This window comes from Chelonia mydas, chromosome 8 (assembly GCF_015237465.2).
Source record: "Chelonia mydas isolate rCheMyd1 chromosome 8, rCheMyd1.pri.v2, whole genome shotgun sequence".
NCBI classification, from domain to species: Eukaryota; Metazoa; Chordata; order Testudines; family Cheloniidae; genus Chelonia; species Chelonia mydas.
Window position 1 is genome coordinate 101,680,537 of NC_057854.1, and position 21,171 is coordinate 101,701,707.

Here is a 21,171-nt window from a genome sequence, read left to right on the forward strand (position 1 = left end):
AAGGAACAGTGCTTAGAGAAACTACTTTGCCTAAAGAATTACCTTCTTTCTTTTGTGATATACACAGGATCAGTTGGTGAAAGAAGATAACATAGATGCAGTAGGTAAAAAGCTTCAGGAATACCACTCTCAGTATCAGGACAAGAGTAAAGAGTATGACAGACTATATGAAGAATACACCAGAACATCACAGGTCAGTTTTCAAAATAACCTTTTGTTGATCATTACAGCAGCTGTCTGTCTGAAAAGCTGAACTTCTATCCCTAGTAAGACCGTGAAACAAATTATTATTTAAAAAAAAAATTAATACACAAAGGAAAACAAAAGCGTAAGCAATAGGTAGCAAATTTGTCTTTTCTTTGATTTCAGTTTGGGGCTTTTTTTGGTGTGGGGATGACAATTACAAAGTTAATAAGTAAAGGAAATGTGATTGAATGTAGCTTTTCTGTATAAGATACGGCACTGCACTTCTGGAGGAGTGGCACAGCCCAGATGAAGGTTTTAAGCTATCACAGGCACCATAGCAGCTCCCAGCATAAATCAGAGCAGCCAGAAGTGTTGCTGTCCTATATAGTGCCTGCACCAGGGATTTTTTTTTCCCTTGGCCAGCTAAGAGACATTTCCAGGAACTGCATGCAACTGTGTCATCAGACGGGTCATAAAGTAGGATAGAATCCTAGAAGAAGAGGTATTGAAGGGCACCACCCTTGTATTAGTAGGAGCATTGCCAGCAGATCGAGGGAAGTGATTATTCCCTTCTATTTGGCACTGGTGAGGCCACATCACCAGTATTGCGTCCAGTTTTGGGCCCCCCACTACAGAAAGGATGTGGACAAATTTGGAGAGAGTCCAGCGGAGGGCAATGAAAATGATTAGGGGGCTGGGGCACATCTCTTATGAAACGAGACTGAGGGAACTGGGGTTATTTAGTCTGCAGAAAAGAAGAGTGAGGGGGGATTTGATAGCAGCCTTCAACTACCTGAAGGGGGGTTCCAAAGAGAATGGAGCTCGGCTGTTCTCAGTGGTGGCAGATGACAGAACAAGGAGCAATGATCTCAAGTTGCAGTGGGGGCGGGTTAGGGTGGATATTAGGAAACACTATTTCACTAGGAGGGTGGTGAAGCACTGAAATGGGTTACCTAGAGAGGTGGTGGAATCTCCATCCTTAGGTTTTAAAGGCCCAGCTTGACAAAGCCTTGGCTGGGATGATTTAGTTGGTGTTGGTCCTACTTTTTGAGTAGGGGGTTGGACTAGATTATTAAATTAAAGATCTGTGGTTGGATTCTCTTTCAAAGAAGCCTAATTACAAGTACTTTTTAACTTGGTAAACCTTGTGGAGGAAGAAGTGGTCTGCTTTCTATGAGACTTTGGCTAAAGTGGGTTGGGTTTTTTCCTCTTCCGTAAAACTCAGACTTTGCCACAATTTAAAAAAAAAAAAAAAAGTTGAAAGTTTCTTTCTGACAATCAGTTTAGGAAGCATAACTGAGTCTTGCGCTTGTAACTTATTTCAGGATGCAAATGACTAAAGATGCTTTTTGGTTTTGGTTTCTTTGTATAGGAAATTCAGATGAAGAGAACTGCAATTGAAGCATTTAATGAAACCATTAAAATATTTGAGGAGCAGTGCCACACGCAAGAGCGATACAGCAAAGAATACATTGAACGATTCCGCAGAGAGGGGAATGAGAAGGAAATCGAACGGTAGGATCTCAAACCATACTTGTGTGTGCTCCTTACATAGACACACTAGTAAAGCTAACAGAAAATTCTGTTAAGCCTTCTTTTATATGATTAAAGAAGTTAAGTATGTTTACTAAAGATTCGTATTCCTTTGTTCAAATATCCCAAACGGTTGTGCACTGTAGAGGACAATCCTGCATTTGTTGGGAGGTAGACTGGATGATCTCTGGTCTCTAACTTCTATGAATCTAGATTTTTATAGTGAAGAGCTCTATAGGAAAATCTGAGGTTTAGATAGTATTGTTTGAGCTTTAAGAATATACATATCTGGAGAGGGGGAGAAATTAATTTACAGCTAAAACATGAGCTAAAGAAAAGTTAGCTGTCTTCTAGCACTCACATGTAGAGTTAATCTCGGAAATGACTAGCTTGAAAGCACTTGTCATGTAATGTGCTCTTGGATGCCCATTTAGAAACTCCCATTGATCTTGCTAAGAGTTGCATGTGCATCAGAGATCAGGATTTGGCCCCAATCCAGTGCCTTCAAAGGTTCTTCAAACATTTTGAAATTAAGAACAAACTAATATTTGTAAAGCTGAAAACTTCTATAATATTTTACTACCTCTTTGTAAGACAACAATAGTAATCTAAGTCAATGAGGGGTTTTTGGGTAGTGGAGACCTGTGGGGATGGTAGTAGGCACTCTTCAAAGTGTGATTTCTGCCCTGAAAAATGGCCACTTCTGACTCAGCAAATCTTTTCCTTATGTGTTTTCATAGTCTTATCTACTGAATCTGACAAAAGGAAACTCTTTGTTTTAAATCATAGCAATGCACAAGAGAGCTGAATTCTGTTCCTCCACAAGCATCAGCAAAATTGTGTAACGTTTCAGTTACATGGGTGAATCAAAAAGAAAAAAGGAGTACTTGTGGCACCTTAGAGACTAACCAATTTATTTGAGCATAAGCTTTCGTGAGCTACAGCTCACTTCATCGGATGCATACTTTTCCACAGTATGCATCCGATGAAGTGAGCTGTAGCTCACGGAAGCTTATGCTCAAATAAATTGGTTAGTCTCTAAGGTGCCACAAGTACTCCTTTTCTTTTTGCGAATACAGACTAACACGGCTGTTACTCTGAAACATGGGTGAATCAGTTTTCATTGGAACATGTCGCATAGGGCTTAATTGGGATGTACAAATGAGGGCATGATTTGTGCTGCAGAATCTCTAACACTGATGTGTGAGAAGGAAATAACCTAGCTTGACTGTCAGATCCCCAGCTGAATTTGCATGAGATGCAGTTGAGAGAGAGAACATCTCTTCATTTCAAATATGTTCAGTTTACAAGTGGAGACTTGGTAAATCTGGGACCCCACCATCCCAGTATTAGTGTCGCTTTTCAGTGAAAGACCACACTGATTTCCCCCCTAACTGTCAATGGCTGTTAGTCTCCTACTGCAATTTGAATGAGGAGCTGGAGATGATGATGTAAGTCAATGTGAACTGCATGAAAATTTTCTTCTGTTAGAATCTGATCTTAATGTATGTTAAACCCCACTGTTAGCCATATTTTTATAATGTAGATTGAATTTCTATCTGGCCAAAGTCCACACAAAGGTTAATGGTTGAGGCTCAAACCTCTATTGCCTGCTAATAGCAAGGTGCAGTTCTTACTGTCAAACTTTGCCAATACCTAAGCACAACAAAGTAATGTGATCCTTTCTTCTGAATTCTTGATACTTCTAGCAGTTCTTACATACAAAAACTATCCTAGTTTAGTTGTCTAAAGTTACTGTGATTTGAGCAACTACCTACTGTAAACCAAAAAGTCCCCTATTCTGTGTTTAAAACTTTTTATAGTGTGCCATAAATGTATGTTGCATTTAACAAATCACAAAGTAAGATGCTATCCCTTTACTAAGTAGTCTGAATGTAGGAAGCTTAACAGCAGAGCAGCTTTGTCTATTTATATAGAGTTACACAGTAATAAAATGGCTCCAAACAGTTTTGCAGAGTAGATATTAAACTTCCATTTCTTAGTACGAGCAGTTGCGTTTATGTGCAAGGAATACAGTCTCATTCCAGTGTCGTAAATGTTCTTGCAAATAAACACAGCTGTAGATTGCCCTATGGTAAAAGGGCAAGTACGATGGCTAACCTGACATGGCATCTTCTGAATTTCAGTAATATCCTTAGTGTGACTCTACTCTGAAAAGGCACTTTGTAAAGTGGGACATTGTGGGTCACCATGTTTCATCCTGACACCAGAAAATTTGTGTCCAATGTGTTTACAAGTGAAGTAAAGGAATGTGGGGGAGAAAGGGAGGTTGTTCCTAACTTCCAGGCCTGCAAACCAATTTGAGATCTGAAATTGAGTCAAGCAGGGTTCTTTCCAACGTGCTCATCGTCACCAGTACTAAGTGTCTGCTGCAGACCAAATCCTGTTGACAGTGACACCTGTGCTAGGGTTGTATTACAGGTTAGAACCTGAGTAAGTAAATCTGAGTATATAGAGAGAGAATCAGATCTAGCTCACTCCCAGAGCTGTGTTGGCTTTGTCAAGAGTGTGTGTGGGGGGGGGGGGGGTCTTAAATTTTAAGATCTGTTTCTGAATGTATGACAGGAACAGATCCAAGGAGTAAGTAGGAAGCATCCTTTTAGTCACTTTTCAGGGTAGAATTGCACTCCAAACCAAGTAAAAGCACTTTACAATAGTAGCCACTACCAAACTGATGGTAACATGAGAGGAATGTGATATAAAGAAATATGTCTCTTTGTCTTCCAGTACTGTGTATAAGAGGTAAGCCATTCAATAACTTTCTTAAGGCTAGAGCAGTCTGGACTGATTGTTGTTGTATATTTCTCTCCCTCTTAAACATTATAAATTTATTTACAGAATAATGATGAATTACGAGAAATTAAAATCACGCCTGGGAGAGATCCATGATAGTAAAATGCGTCTGGAGCAGGATTTGAAGAAACAAGCTCTGGACAATAGGGAAATTGATAAGAAAATGAATAGCATCAAACCCGATCTTATCCAGCTACGCAAGATCAGAGATCAGTATCTAGTGTAAGTAGGCAAGGCCTGTGCACCTCAAAACAGCGTCTGTGATTAACTTGGTTAAAGACCGTTGCCATCATTATGTATGTTCATTATACTAATGGGAGTCTGGTCTCCTCTTTATAATCAGAGTTGTGTGTGCACTAATAGGAGACTGGATCCCATGTATGAAATGATTGAGTAGCTGGTTAGCCTTTCGCTACTTCTGTAATAATAACTTCATGTCTTATTACTGTAACTGTCAGACTTTAAAGCATGTCTGGTACACCAGTACATCACTCGTACACATTCTACAATATAGGTAGCTTTCATGTGAATTAGAACATCAAGGATGATAAAGGGAGATGCCCTCTGACTGACCAAGTGCCTCCCTCCACTAATGTTAGCAGAACTAGGTTGAGAAGAGCAGAGGTCAAAGTGGTGGCTCCTTAGAATGGCGTACTCCCTCTTACTGACCCAAATCCATAGGATTGGAACTTCACAGGCTGGGGGGGGGCCATAGCACTCCAAAGCACACTTCCCTCTGAGCCTTGTGGTATCAGAGAGTTAACACCTGCTCTATGTACACACCCCTTCAGAGAGAAGGTGAGAATGTTACATGGACAGAGGCACTAGTGACCATGCATGCTGCTCTGGGAGAGGGAGGCAGCCGCAGCCGCCATCAGAAGACCCAGCATAGCCTGCAATAGTACCTCCTTTCGACATTTGACCTGCAGGATGTGAAGGTCATGCCTCCTCTGCTGCTCCCTCCCCAATAAAGAGATCATTCTAAGGAGACTGTATAAGGGTCTACTGTGTAATGTTGCCTGGGGTCTCTGTGTCTTTCACATGGGCTTTACTGCAGGTGGGTAAGCTCAGTCTCTAGATTCTCTCTTTATGGGATCTATGTCTAAGCTTCTCTTCTATTTGGTCAGTAGCAAACAACTAGGAAACATATTAATGCTCTCTATTTTCTCATCCTGACAGATGGCTCAATCACAAAGGAGTGAGACAGAAGCGAATAAACGACTGGCTGGGAATCAAAAATGAAAATATTGATGAGTAAGTGCTCTTGTACATTTAATCTCTCTGATAAGTGGCAGAGCTCCGGTCTTCCCACTGAGGATCTCAGTAATATGAAATGCCAGTTTCTGTATAAAGGATTGGAGTTTTTTCCTAAGGGAAAGGTGTTTCTTTCTTTTTTTTTTTTTTGTTTTGGTTTTGGTTTTTTGGGGGTTTTTTTGGTTTTTTGTTTTTTGTTTTTTGTTTTTTTTTTGTCCTGTGAACCAGCATCTGTTTTCAGCTAATGTGCATGTTGCTACCTTTTTGAATAAGGATTTTTGGTTGACATTAAGTGACTATTAGCAGGCTGGTCTTCCAGTTTGAACTGCCTCTTCCAGATGTACTTTTTTATTTGCATTTTATCTTCCTTTAGAATGCTTTCTGCAGAATAAATCCTCCTCTTTATAACTGATTCCTTTTGCGAATGGGTGATGGAGCTAACAAGTTCCATCTCCTCTTTCTCTAGTACTTACTTTGTGAACGAAGAAGATGAAAACCTGCCACATTATGATGAGAAAACTTGGTTTGTTGGGGATCTCAACCGTATCCAAGCAGAAGATTTGCTCCGTGGGAAACCTGATGGAGCTTTTTTAATTCGAGAGAGTAGCAAGAAAGGATGTTACGCTTGTTCTGTGGTGTAAGTCTGTTTTCGTTATGGTTTAACTTACTTGGAAACCTCTAGATTGTCAATCTCAAGTATCTTTGCCATTTGAATTACTTTAGAAAATTCAAGCCACCTTAAAATTCACACGTTCAAAGGAGTGCAATATACAGTGGATACATCTAGGTTACAATGGTACAACTTTGTTGCAGAAAGCTGTTAGTTTGGAGGCACAGGTATTGTGGGCCTTATGATCTTCAGTCATGTAATCACTAGGCTATAGTTCTGCAGCATTCCAATAAGAAACTTCATAATAATCTGTGGCCCGATATTCACATCACTCACTGATAAGGAACATTAGCAAAGTTTGGGTGCTGAAATGTTCCAAGTGGCACACGTTGAGATTTGTTCTGATTTGCAGACATGCCAACTGCAGATCCACACCGCTGCTCTGTTTAAGATCATGATAGCACTTCAGAAAAGCATATTCTTTCTGTTGATCAGTATTATGCCACAAAATAGCACTGAAATGGCATAATGTAACCTGCTTTTACTTTGGATTATAAAAGTTCCAGCATGGGGATTATCTAATATCTGAACTTTCTGGCAAATAGTTCCCAGGCTTGTGGAATAATCGTGGTGCTTCAGTAAATGCCAAGTTGGGGACTTGATTACTATAACTTTAGATAACAAACTGACTTGGGATCCCATGCTGTGTTTGCCGACTACCAAACATAGCCCAACATTCTCGGCTAGCTTCAAGGTACTGGTGAAATGCCGCCCATATCTGTTTCAAGAGAGCGAGAAAATACGCACGCACGCACACCTGACTTTCTTGGAAGCTCTGTGGCCCTTTTTGCCTTTACCTTTTAAATTGGGAAAATTGGCATCTAAACATCAGTTTCTAGAGACAGTAACTTGGCTGTTGCCTTATTAAGTGAGCAAGTTCTCCTGAGTTAAATCCACCTAAAACCAAACTTCCGGCTAGAAGGTGGAGGGAGCTGGGGGCAAGGAGACAGGAAGACCCTGAAGTCAAGCACTATATGAAACGTCATTCCTAGGTCACGTGGCTTTTGGAGAACCATACTTAAGGAGTGATGTGTGTGGAGAAGTCTCTTGGAGATAGAGATATAGATATGGTATTTCTCTTCTCCCAGGCACAGAGACTGAGCATCTTGAAGACCAGCTCCGCCTGGGGAGGAAAAAAGCAGGGTGGGGGATTCAAAGGAGGCTGGGTCACACTAAGTCTGAGGATTTCCTGCTGTGTAACTGTTCCGAGGCACTAGACTCAAATAGAAGTCCCACAGCTAACGCTGCCTTTCTGCCTCCTGACCTCCTCCACCCCCTTTTTCAGGAGTGGGACTTGAGGTGGTTTCAAACCCAATTTTTAGGACTCAATGTAGCAGGAATCCTGGTCATGTGAAGATCTTGGAGTGTTTAATCTCTGGTTACGCTGCTCACCCACCTTCCACTCAAAGATGGAAACTCCTGAAAATCCCATTTAGCAAAATGCTGTCATTTCGTGAACGTTCATGTTCTTTGCTGGTTTTATAGAAGTAGACATTGCTTAAACAGAAGTGTTTTGTGGATTCAGAGGGTTACTAAGTGCTACAAGTGAGATGAGGGAGGTTGCTCTCAAACTGAGGCTTTCATTAAATCCAATTACATTCTTCTTTCCCTACTTTTTATTGTTCAAGCTGCTTTATTACCTTTTTTTTATTCTCTCCTCCATAAATAGTTATTTAAGAGGCTAAGTATGGATATAATATAAGAAGCAATATCCTAGAAATCATAACAAAGGATCAAATAGTTACAGCTTCTAGTAACATAGTCAGACCTCAGTATCTAACACTTCTATGTTTATTTCTGATACCACTGATGAGAAACAGAACTTTTCTCTTAAATCTCCCAGAAGAGGTTTCTGAAGCTAGACACGCTAAATAACCCTGGAATTGCAGGAGTCCTCTAGAGAAGGAAGGGTTTCCCATCTCCACGGTTTGGTAACTGTTGAAATAAAAGGTCTGAAATAAAATTGCCTGATGTCTTTCGGCCGTCTGAAATCAGTGGGATCTGCAGAAGCTTAGCCATTTTGAGAATCAGTCCACTTACCTCTGACAAAAATCCATGGAGAGAAACTAGACAAAGCAAGTCTAAAGTAGAATTGGACTGGTGCTAAGTTAGCGGTTAGCAAAGTCTGGGCTGTAGTGCCATTTCTTAGTGGTCCTCGGAATGAAAGAGTTTGAGAAATAAGCAGTGGGGGTTGGAGTACTGAGATAAGAGCTGCCCCATGTGAAAACCTCTTTATGTAGATCACTTTGTAAGAATGTCTAACCGCTCTTCCTAGAAGCATATCTTCTCACAGAATCTCTATTATAATATCCCCTTCGCTTCTTTCTAGAGTTTTGTCATTATTTTATTGTCACAAAATCAGCCTTGCTATAGTAGTTGCCTGTTGACATTGAGACTGTCATGTTAAACTGTCCTGTTTCTTTCCTTACAGAGCTGATGGCGAAGTTAAACACTGTGTGATCTACAGCACTCCAAGGGGCTATGGGTTTGCAGAACCATATAACCTGTACAGCACACTTAAGGAATTAGTCCTTCATTACCAGCAGACATCCCTCATTCAACACAACGATTCCCTAAATGTCAGGCTCGCCTATCCTGTCTACGCACAGATGCCCTCCTCCCTTTGCAGATAAATTCTGGGGAGGGGGAAAGTGTTGGCTATCTTGGATTCTTTTTCTACAGTTTTTATTAGAACTCTGAGGGCATTCTTTCTCCTTAGACTGCTTGTTTTGCACAAGAAGTGATTCTGTGAATGTGAATCAAAGAGGCCTAGCAGCAACAAGACGACAACTTGGGTGTAGGTGTCCTGGTGCTACCTAAAGCTCAGCTATGCTTTTACACTGATACTTGTGTTTCCTTCCGGGGGGAATAAACTCAACATAAACACATCCAAAAAACTGGAAGCAAAACATTTTATGGAGATGATTTTTTGCCAGGCACCTTCAGCAGAACTTTTAATTGGGATTTTTTTCTTGTTCTTGTGGAGACAATTTTGAAGCCTCTGTTGAGGCATCAGTAATGTCTTTCAGTCTTAAACTCCAAGAAACTAGGGGGGGAAACTCTACCACAGCAATGCTCTCTGTTAATTTTAGCAGCTTCACTGCGATTCAGCCGAACTTCCAAATGAGGGCTTATCTTGAGGAGGCGTGGAATTTGGTGAGAGAAGACCAAAGGAATTATGGGAAAGTTTCAGGTTGTTATTTAAAAGGAAAAAAATCCTTATAAAGAAAAGTTGCTTTATTTTTTACCAACAGTAACAAAGTTTTGGTTTCAACGGCACTACAGGTCTTCGCTTAAAGGAAATGTTTATAACCAAATTGAACCCACCAAAACTTTGTTCGTTGCTGGATTGAGCACTTATGGGGGAAGGTTGCGTTAGCATCCGCACATACTTTCTACACCAAAACTTGAAACAAATAAAAGGAAAAGCTAAAACTTTTTGTGTGGTTTTGAAAACTCTAATCTGTCTGAACTGATGTAATTGTTCCTCCTTCCTCTCCCCTCCTCCGTTTTTTTTTCTTTTTTTTTGTTGTTGTTGTTTTGGGACACTTCTTTCCAAGTCTTTTAGATACTATGCTTTGGAATGTAAACCAGAATGAAGCTGGCCACTCATGTTTTGTGAGTTCTGTTGCTGATTGATGAACTATTCTTTTGAAACCCTTGTAACATTTTTGTAATGTAAGTGTAAAGAAAAGGTGCAATTCAGTGCTTCTGGATGGCTTATTATTATACCAAATAATTACATGAAGACCGGTCCTCAGATTTTTTCTATTATAAATAGTATGCTAATTCGTACAAATGCCCTTTGACTTGTTCACCGTGAGCCAGATTCTGATTTCTGTTACTCCACTGAAGTCAGGTACTCAAGATTTTATGCTAGCAGAATCCAGTTCCACTACGTATAGCCGTGTTTAGGGTTGGGCAATAATAAATTAACCTGCATTATTTGTAAACACAGCAGCCAGTTAAGTAGTAGCCAAAGCAGGAAGTGGATCTTCTGCTACAAGACAGGCATAGACTATTCTAAAAACTACAGGTTCTCTTGTGCCATCTGCTGAAGTATCTGATACTGTCAGATGCTAGGTAGGCAGATCCTGGGTGCAACTTGGTACAGCAGTCCTGTATTCCTAAAATGCTTAAGCCAAGGAATAATTGCATTTGAGAGATGTAGGTTGTCCCCATTATATGTTTGACTCAGTATTTTGATTTGCTCCTACTGAGTCTCTACAATGGAAAACTAAATTAGGTAAGAGTAACTTTGTCTGGCAACAAAGCACAAGTGGCAAAGTAATTATTCAGTGTGTGGCCTTAGAATTTAATTTTTGCTGTTTTTAGTGGTAGCATTTGTTTTATACTCGCTGAATGTAAATTGCCCAAGCAAGGAAACAGTCTAGTGGTTAAGACACAGGCCTGCAAGTTGGGAGCCCTTGGGTCTGTTCCTGACCCTGTCACTGACTTCTTGTTTGAACTTGAACCATCTGTAATCCCTGAGGAATAATGGCAAGGTTGTTGAGGCTTAATTAATGTTTACACTGGGAAATCATCAAACAAAAGCACTATAAAATATTGTTAAGCAGAGCATTATTTATTCATGAGTAGGGACGTGACAGATCTTGAACACTGATAAATAGTGGAAAGGACAATTTAGATTGCTTGGCATGTCCAAGCAACACTTTATTTTGCACTGATGTGCCGCTGGTTAACCAGCTAGAATGTGATCTTCAAATGAAGAATTATCAAGGTTTAGAAAGCCCCACAAACTGAAGCTCGTGTGAGAGGAAAATGAGACTAACGCAAGGCCCCATGCCAAATGACCCAGTTTCCCCTGGTTGGCTACTACGTTGCTGGGAAAATGTCTGCCCTATTCAGTAAAAACCTAGATTCACTGCTCCTGTTGTAGGTCAGAAATGGACTTTTTTTTAAATGAAAGCAATTTGCCACATCCCTTGAGTTATGGGTAATCTGCTGACTGCAAAGCATCATTCTCATCCTTTATCTCTTGCCCTTCCAGCATTCTCCTTACCATTGGATTCAATCTAGATTACACATACATTGGGTAGATTTTTTTCAAAGGCACAGATAGCAGTTATCTACTATCTGTGCCTTTGAAAATCTACTGCATTACATCATGGGTCTTCTCTTACTTCCACCGGAAACTCTCTAGTAGAATCAATCGAGTTATTCCTCATTCTCTACTCCCACTGGTGAGAATCTGTGAAGTGTCTCGCTATCTGAACCGTGACACAGGTTTTCATATTAACCAAGCAAAGGTCAATTATCAGACTAAATCCCGGCTCCGTTTCTCAGCACCAGTGGCAGTGGTGCAGGAAGTGGAACTACTTCTGAAGCTTCCTTGTAGTTGAATCTCAATGAGCTTGTGATGTTGTAGGCCAGATTCCACTTTTGGTTATGCCTGTATAAATTCAGAGTAATTCCATTGGCTTCTGTGCAGTGACTTTGGCTTTACAGTGGGGTATGAATGAACTCAGAATCTGCCCCCCCCCCCCCTTTCAAATTTCTTCACCCATCACAGGTGCTGCATTCTTATGAGCAATACATCCAGAAAGCTAAAAGCCATCTAGAAGCATTTTAATTCTTTTTCCCCCTAAATTTCAGATTAGGACTGTGTTCAAATTAAAACCTAAAAGTTCCTCACTTTCTCCATCCCTTATCTCTCTGACTCCTGATTTGCCCATGTGCCTTTTTGCACTTGATTTAGGCACACAAGTTACAGCTTGTTAGTGTTTTACCCATTTTATGGTAACACATGCCATTGCACACCTCCTTTTTGCCTCAGTTTTTGCACTCATGTGGCAAGTGAAATATGGGTATAAAACCAAGTGAAATATATAGCAGGTATAATTCACTAGGGGGCCTCCTCCTGCTCCCAGTCACTCCAGTTGGCCTGATCCTGCTCACTCACTGGTATAAAACCAGTGTAACCCTGTTAATCCACACAGAGCCATTCCTCTCAAGATTGAAAGAGAAATTGGGCTCAATAGATGCAGGATTGGGCCCTAGTATCTGCTGTTAGCAAGCTTAAAAGAAATGTATAAGAGAGAAGGTAAGGGCAAAAGGAGTAAAATCCAATGATTTTAAAAAAAAAAAAAACAAGCCAATATGTTCATGTGTGAAGAGAGTGCAGAAAAGTTCTGGTTTCAAGGGTCAAAAGATGGGGAACTTATGCTCAGTTTATTGGAGCAGCCATTTCTTACCTGACTGCAGCTAGAATAGTACTGATCTCACTGACCCATGTTGTATTAAATATATATATAGATTTTAAATAACTTTTTTTTGCACAGTGTTAAATAGGGGAAACGATATTGAGACTTTCTAATATGCACAGTTTCTTCTATCTGTTTGAAGTATATTTGCAGGGAACAGGGGTGATTCAGTATTTTGCTTTTTCACAAATGGGGAAACCAGATCTACTTCCACAGTTGCCATTGTGCCCATTGTATGCAGCACATCAGCCAAGAACACCATGTTGCTGAGCTTCCAACTCTCCTCTCATTAGTTCCTTTGCCAGTCACGTCTTACTGTGAACAAATGGGGGGTGTTAGGACGAGTTGGTACGATGCAGTTTGAGGATGCTGCAAAGCTTTCCCAAAGAGCACAGGTGCAGTCTAAAAACAAGGGTGTCTCACTGAGTATTTGAACCAGCGTGTAAGAGAATATGAACATATATGGTGGTGCATTTTCCAGTTAAAGGGGGAGAGAAATTATCTAAACTATTTCTGTTTCTGGAAGTGATGGCGCAATGCCTGCCATGTACCACATGTCCCCTAGGTCTGTACTGGGTTCTGAGGCAGTGCAAGTCTTCTCTCTGCACCAAGATCAAACATGGTTTCTCCATGTGCGTGCACACTTCCAAAGGTGACTGGGGGAAAAAAGGAATTCTCAATCAAACTAATGAGCCTGATTCTCTTCTCACTTACACCGTTGTAAGCAAGAGATTCCATTGAAGAAAAGCTGTGCATGTGAAAGGAGAATCAAGCCCATCTGCTTTACATGATACCCAAATTTCAGGCTGCACTCATGTCACAGAAGGACAGAAATCAAAGCAAATCTTGGCCTCTTTAAAGCCAAGCAGCCATAATGGATACTGTGGAAATAAATGTTGAAGCTTTCAGTGCAGTTGTAAGGGCTGGGGGGAATATTGGTTGCCCTAACATTGCTCTGTGTGCAACTTGGATGGCAACATGTCCAGTAACTTAATGCTATGGCTGTTTAAAACAGCAGAATTACTAAAGGTGTGTCACAGTTTTAAAGTTTGGAAAAGCCCCTTATATTTGGTACTTGAACACTCTCTTTTCTGTTGTTTGAATGTTTTTGTTTCTTTATACTAACAGGGAAGGAAAATCTGAAATGTTGGTGAATCTTGTAAATGTGCTGCATTTTGCAGACATAAAACAGGTACTTTTTTGTGGGTTGAGGGGAGGGTAAGAGACAGGTTCAAAATGCAATTTTAACAGCACTATGGTGAAATGAGGTTTTGTTTTCAACCATATGCTAGAGTCCTACATTCCTTTGTTTGTTTTTTGCCTACCTTAATGTCAGCTTTGTGTACAGCAGAGTCAAAATATATTCCTGAAAGAACAAAGACTCATGCCAATTTCTGCTTCAAATGGCAAATTTAAGTCAGATGCACAAAGGCTTTAGTAAGTGAGAGAATGAGTTGAAAATCCAGGCTCAGCTTCTTGAAGAACTTATGATTATAGTTTTGAGCAAGGAACAGACAATGCCCTTGAACAGGACTCCTGTCTTTATTCACAAAAGATTAGACGCCAAAATGATTCTAGTCTCAATTTTTGTGTAGAAAGCCTTGGAATAATTGGGTATATGTTTTAAAGTGTGTGTGTGTGTGTGTGTGTGTGTGTTAAAAGCAGTTGGGATAGTGATGAAAGTCTTAAAGGACTTAGTCAACTATTTTTACAAAGATCTCCTGTTTGTATTTGAAGGAACCTTGCATTGCTGTCCCACTAGTTTCCTTTTGGCACAATCTGTGCCGGCAAGAGGAGAGAACAAAGCCACACCCTCTTACCCAAATAATACCAGGACGTGTTGGTAAAGCAATACTGCTAATTATTCTGTATAGCAGGAGTATGTTTTGACAGTGCTATAGAAAAGTTTGTCCAAACTTTTGCAAAGCTTATGTTCTATGGCCAGAAATATTTTCTGTGGGAGGGGAGGGAAGAATTTTGAAAGCCCTTTAGAGGCCGTACCATTTGTTCTACAGGACTAAGATTCAGGATTATCAGTATGTTTTGTGAGTTGTTCTAGAAGATGATGGTGCTTAAAACACTGGTCTTTGGGGCTGGCTCCATACGTTTAATGCAACTCTCCTATTCTTCACTTTTGGCAGTAGACCCACCCCCATTCTGTGGCTAATGCAAACGTAGCATTGGTTTAGAATTTGACTTAAAATACTTGGCATGCAGGCTTCTGCAGCAAATTAAGTACAGGCGTCTGTTCTATTTGGTCAACAGAAATAACGGTTCTCTCTGATCAATCAGTATGAGACAACATTTTTAGTTAGGCGTTGATTTTAAATTTCCTCCGATTTTTACCATCGGATGTTGCTTTTAGAATATTGGCTTTAACAAGTGAGATTGTGTTTTTGTTTTTTTTTTCTTTCTGTAAATTCACCACCACTCCATTAAATGTGCTTGCTGGGTGGTGTAGTGGTCACAGAATGGGCTTGACTTCACAATTGTGTTAAAAATGACATAGCAATGGCCAGGGACCAAATTAACCCCCTGGTATAAATCTGTTAACTTCAGTGGGGTTACTTACCACCCCATTTATGCCAGCAGTGAAATTAGCCCTGGGAATCATCATTGAAGTACAATGTGTGTAGATTGTGTTTGGGTTTTTTTTCTGGTTTGGTTTTTTTTTTTTTTTTTTTTTTGGTTTTTTTGGTTTTTTTGGGTTTTTTTGTGAGTTACTCATACATCAAATAAGAATACAGTTGACTAAACCTGTTAATTTTGTATGTTTGGCAGTTTACAGCACCATGGGATTGTAACAGTCCGCATCATATCTGTGTGTGTGTGTATGTACTGTATGTATATAGCTCTATGTAAAATATATTCACATACACATTTATATGCATTAGCCATAAGTGGCACTGCCCCTTAAAACTAAAACAAAATTCACTATTTGCACGTTTTTACACACATTTAGACAAAGTTGGGTTTGTTTTCTTCAAATGAAAGGGGTTTATCAGGAACATCTTGACAATGTGCTTTTGAGAGTCTACACTATGGTTTTGTTTTTTTTTTTTAAATTGGATTGTTTAGAGGTTTTTTTTAATTATTTACTCTGGGACAAGAGCATTAAAATGTGTTCAAAGCAAAGGTTACTTTTAAAATTACCTCTTGTTTTCCTTCAAGATGCAGTAATGTTTGCATGTTTTAAATCAATCTAACCAAACTCCTGTCTAGAACTAATGTGCAAAGGAGGGTAACAGTATGTCTCACGTTGTGAATGCACTGGTTAGATGAAGGCGTCTCTCGGTGTAAACCATGAGTGTAGGTTTGGTTTTTGTAGTCAGGACTGAAATGATAGCACACGCTCCTTTTGTATAACCTTTGTGTTAATGTTGTTGCATTGTTTTAAAATGTTTTGTTGGTTTTTTTTTCTTCCAAGAGATACTGCCTCTGTTTAGAACCTGCTTCTCATGGAGCTGGTGGAGGGCGGGGGGTGGTTGTTTTTTTCCTCCATATGAATTCCAGCATGTAACTTTTTGGTACTCTTGTTGTTATTTGTGTAAAACCTGTTCTGTCGTTTATGCTGTAGTTTAAAAAAAAAAAAAAAAAAAAAAAAAAAGGAATTTGTGTAGTTTAACTTTTAAAAAGAAACAAACTGCTTCATATGGAAACCAATTGTATGTTAGTGTTTTTGGACAAGTCATACTGTAGTTTCTAGATCAGTAATGCAACATTGTACTTGTCACCAGATGTGTTACGATTTTGCTGTATTTTTTTTAATAGATGGTTGGGCTTTTAAATCCCAGACACTAAACATCCTGGGCCTACCTGCTCTAGATTTAAACAAAACAAAAAAAAAATGCAATAAAAAAGTTGCAATAAAGCACATTTACATGTAATGTTTTAGAAGGATGTACTGACAGCTGTTTCTAATAAATTCAGAAATGCAGCCTAGCTGGCATGTTGTGGTGTTAGCTGTGTTTGTTTCTCCTGGTTGAGGCAGTGAAAATGGATTTTGTTTAAGGCTCAGTTCAAGACTAGAGTTTGTTTGTTGTGTTTTTGGTTGTTGCCAAAATTGCACTATGTCTCCAAAATCCTAAGCAATTTAAACTCCAGTTAACAAATACACACTTCAGCACTGCTTCCTTTGGGTGCCTGAAACAAGACCTCTGGCCTGACTTGGCAAGAGATCCAGCAACAGGGCATTCACTGAAAATGGTGTAAAAGCAATGGTTCTAGCTAGGCTATATGGTCCCACAACACCTCTACATTCCTTGTACAATTTCACATGGATCCTGAGACTATGTTACTGAACAATTTCCTTGCATTTAAAATCTCTTCAGAGATAACCGATTTAGATCAGTTTTCAGAGTAACAGCCGTGTTAGTCTGTATCCGCAAAAAGAACAGGAGGACTTGTGGCACCTTAGAGACTAACAAATTTATTTGAGCTGTAGCTCACGAAAGTTTATGCTAAAATACATTTGTTAGGCTCTAAGGTGCCACAAGTCCTCCTTTTTCTTTTTAATTTAGATCAGAGATTACAACATAGCAATAGCACTAGTGTAAATGAAATCACTCTCTCGGCATGTTTGTTCTTTAATTCTCCCTTTCTTCAGTTCAGTTATGGTCCCTTTCCATAGGTCATGGAGACGTCAGACATGTTCATGGGTGCCTGATCATTTCCGAAACATCAGTCTAGTGATTCAGCTCTGATTTGGGGCTCTAGAAATAGCAGCGAGAGGCTTGAGCATCTTTAACCCGATACCCAAGCTTCCCACTGAAGAAGCAGTAGTTTGTGAAGGCCTTATTCTCCAGTCACACCACTTTCATTCACTTTAATATATAGTGTAAGTGTTGAAATATAACTGGGTTCTCTGGTTACTCAGTAACCAGCCAGATCCTGCTGCCACTGAGATCAATGAGAGCAGAATTGGGTCTTTGCATTTCTCACACCTAACACACCCCCTTTGCCTGGAATTGGCAAAGTGAAATCTCTGGGAGCCTGGGCTTACGATCCTTAGTGATTACATCTGAACCCATCACTGCCACTGCACAGGTGTGTACACTAATAATTACACAGTGAGCTTCAAGACAGAGGCTCACGCTTTGCTGCGTGTGTTCACTTTTGGCGATGCTGCCATTCCACATCCACCTTGTGGTAAATGGGCCACGGTCTTATGCAGATGGCTTTTATAACCCCCATTTTTTTGTTCATGGAGGTTTTATTATAGATGAGAAAAATAACTGGCAACTTGCTAATGGGGGAAGGGGAATTTGAGTCTGCATCAAACACTAAGGGAGAGAGACCAGGCGGGTGAGGTAATATCTTACTGCATCAGCTAAGTGACCATTAAAATTACCTAGGGAGGTGGGAAGAACTAACGTGAGTGATCTTGGTTTGATTTGATTTTTATCTCTCTCTCTTAGTATATACGTGGGATTTACCAAAGCTAGGGGAAACATTATGCCACTGGCCTAAATCCGGAGTGATTCCATTGATTTCAGTGGAATTACCTGTGTGTAACCAATCAGAATCGAGCCCTGTAGCGCTGCCAGGGAGAGAGTTTAAATCGAATACAGCTGTTGACAAGTATGCCTGGTATTTCTCTTCACAATTCTCTCTCAAGATCTGCTTTTGGCTTTTTGGTATCATGCTGCCGTATTGTTACAAGGTACAGTTGCATCCAGTCGTTCAATAGCTTGTATTGGCTGTGTTTGACCTCCGTCCCGTGGAGGCAGATCCATGTACTACATTGCCATGACTCCGTAATACTTGTCTGTCTTGCCGAATTAAAAACCGATATTTTCCTGAGGCCAGGCTGTGTGGTATTTTTTTTTTTTTACTAAACGCGGCCCTAAAACGCACTCCGTGCTTTCTAAAAAATAATGGAGGCTTGTGGGAGGTTCAGCTGCTGTTCACACTGGTCAAGGAGTGACCAGTGCACATCGCTTAATAGCATTCTGCACGCTACAGTGGTGTGAAGTGGTCAGGGGTCCATTGTACGCACATGGCCTGAGACAGTCCCTGCCCCCATCCACCTAGCCAAAGACAGACCAAAGGGGAGAGAAAGGAATTGCTATAATCCCCATTTTATAGAGAGAGGCCTGAGGCACCGAGAGCCCAGGGCCCAGCTCCTTAAAGGTACTTAGACATATGACTTTAGGCACCACTGACTGTTTCAAAGCTGCCGTTCAGGTGCCCCCTACATGCACAGGAGCGGCTGGTCAACACTGGCAAAGCTGCCTCGCACTACCGAGGGGCCCGGAGCCCTCACTCGAGCCAAAGCCAGGTAGGCCTTCCCCTGCTTAGTGTACGAACCCCCTTTTCAAGGCCTATCTCTTCAGTGGGGCCCAAACCCGTGGGTTTGCTCAGAGCACACCTGCCAGCCCCTACATGGAGGGCCAGAGCATAGTCCCCAGTAGGCTTGGGGGTAGAAAGGCAACACCAAAGACAGGTGGGGACACGGAACGTGAGGGTGAGGGATGGAGTGGGAACAGGAGACAGGCTGAGACCTAGCAGCTAACTCCATCTATCTAAGCCCAGGGGGATTCCCACCTGAGGAGCATGAGCCGAGGCCCTTCAGGCAGGTGGACCAGACCAGCTGCTGAGGCACCTAATCCCCCTCTTCTCTCTACCATTTAAGTTGGGGGGTGGGGGGGAGTTAGGCGGCTCCTGTTCAGCTGGGTGGCTACTGAGGATCCCTTCCTTAGGCACCTACATCTCCCTGTGCATTGCATGGGGCACCTGCGTGTCTAGTGTGGGGCTGAGAAATGCACTGGATGGCAGCCCACCTGTGCATGAGAGACAGCAATGCTGAGAGGGACAACACCTCAGTATCCTCAAGGATCTGAGCCCAAATGACTTGCCCAGGACAACACAGGGAGCCAGAGCTGGCCATGGAGAAGTTGGGAATGAAGCTCAACTCTCCTGCAGGCCAGACCAGTGCCATGCCCACAAGCCCAAAGATTTCTTCTCCTGTGCTCTGATGCCAACTGGCCTCAAAAATCATTCAGTGGGCAAGGCCCCTTGTTGGCTTTGGGGAGCACGATGAGGTGTGCCCAGCATACAGCTCCAAAAAACCCATCATCACAGAGTGAAGGGGGCACAAGGGTGATGCCTGTTGTGGTCAAGCCAAGCCTTGGGAATGCCAGGCAAGAGCCAGTTAAAGAACATGCCCTGACAATCTTAACTCTGCCCTCCCACCCCTGGAGCCCAGTGGGAAACAGGTGAGCCAGAAACCAATCAGCCCCAGAAAACAGAGTAAAAATTAAAACTGATTAAATAAAATTAAGCTTCTTCCCTGCTCCAGGAGCGCACCTCTGCCCCAACATGTCAGCACCCCCCACCTCAAGGGCAGTCTGCCAGCAGACAGCCTGGTCTATCCCATGGTGAGGGACTAGCTGGGCATTGCTGCAACCTCTCATGATTAACTAAGTGGTTCCTCTGCTGGGCCAGAGCCATTGGAAGCAGGCAGCCGCACAAAGCAGCCCTGTGAGCAGGCGCATTCGAGGCCCTATAAGCCACAGGCACCTGCTACACCCGCACCAGGGAGCGCTGCGTGGACCCCTGCTGCAGCATTGCAAATGCAGAGCTGTGCAATTCACCCCTGGCACAGAGACTAGCTGCGTGCCACGGAATAGCCCCCTTCCAGCTTTGCTGCGGCCACCTGCGGCACACGGTATCTGCCCGGCGAGTGGTGTAGGCAATACCCACGGGTGGCCAAAGTGTTCGGAGCGCAGCCAATTACAGAGGTGCACGCTGCTGCCCTGTCCAAGCCTGGGCTGCACTGAACAAAGGGCATAACACAAAAAGCTACCCGGGTGTTTAACCCAGCAGCAGCTGTGTTTTCAGAGCCCACTGGGTGCTTCAAAGACAGCACCCCCACTGTGACTCCCTGTCCCGAAAGAGCTTGTAGCCGCCCTGTGCCCTAGCGGCCCATGCTAGCAGGGCTTGGGATGTGCCCGCCCCTCTCTGGCCAACTACATGCCCCCAAATTCCTGCCAAGTCTGCCTGAGCAGGGTTCGCAGGCACAGCCCATGAAAGCCCAGCTTTTCCCTCGGTGTGTTCCAAGGCCTTTGCAGCTCTTTGGGGCCACTGTGTAACGCGCCAAGGAGCAGCTGGCCCCAGACTATGTGCGAGCCAACCCTTTGAATGGTGTCCTCGGCAGCTGCGGCCTGTCTGAGTGGGGTTGTTGGTAAGCTGGCAGGTGAATGCTGGGCACGGCCCCACAGTGACCAGGTTATCAGCGCAACCCACGAGGCCCTTGCATTGCAAGCCCGTTTTCAGATGTTTGTGCAGGTATTTCAGCAACAATGTAAGGCTCTGGCAGGCTCTGGCTTGGGGGGAGTGGGGGGGTGCAGGGAACATTGCGCGTCAGCCCTGCCCATGATACCAGACTCATACGATACCCCCCTCTGAAACCTTCCTGCTTTGTGCTAAAGCAGCAGCGCAGTAAACAACCTTGCACTCTGCTTTGTCATTGTTAGGCTTCAGGGTTAA

At 42.1% G+C, this 21,171-nt stretch overlaps 1 protein-coding gene across 2 annotated transcripts in view; it reads left to right on the forward strand.

Moving 5' to 3' along the window:
* LOC102941819 (phosphatidylinositol 3-kinase regulatory subunit gamma) overlaps nucleotides 1-16,623 on the forward strand; it is a 346,924-nt gene extending 330,301 nt beyond the window's left edge. For both annotated transcript variants that reach the window (XM_037906008.2, XM_007069976.4), the window contains 6 exons: nucleotides 68-193; nucleotides 1,559-1,701; nucleotides 4,579-4,755; nucleotides 5,713-5,787; nucleotides 6,254-6,424; nucleotides 8,889-16,623. In XM_037906008.2, coding sequence (XP_037761936.2) covers nucleotides 68-193; nucleotides 1,559-1,701; nucleotides 4,579-4,755; nucleotides 5,713-5,787; nucleotides 6,254-6,424; nucleotides 8,889-9,090 — 894 coding nt within the window. In that variant the 3' untranslated portion in view covers nucleotides 9,091-16,623. The remainder of the gene's footprint in view (nucleotides 1-67; nucleotides 194-1,558; nucleotides 1,702-4,578; nucleotides 4,756-5,712; nucleotides 5,788-6,253; nucleotides 6,425-8,888) is intronic.
* The last annotated feature ends 4,548 nt before the right edge of the window (nucleotides 16,624-21,171 follow it).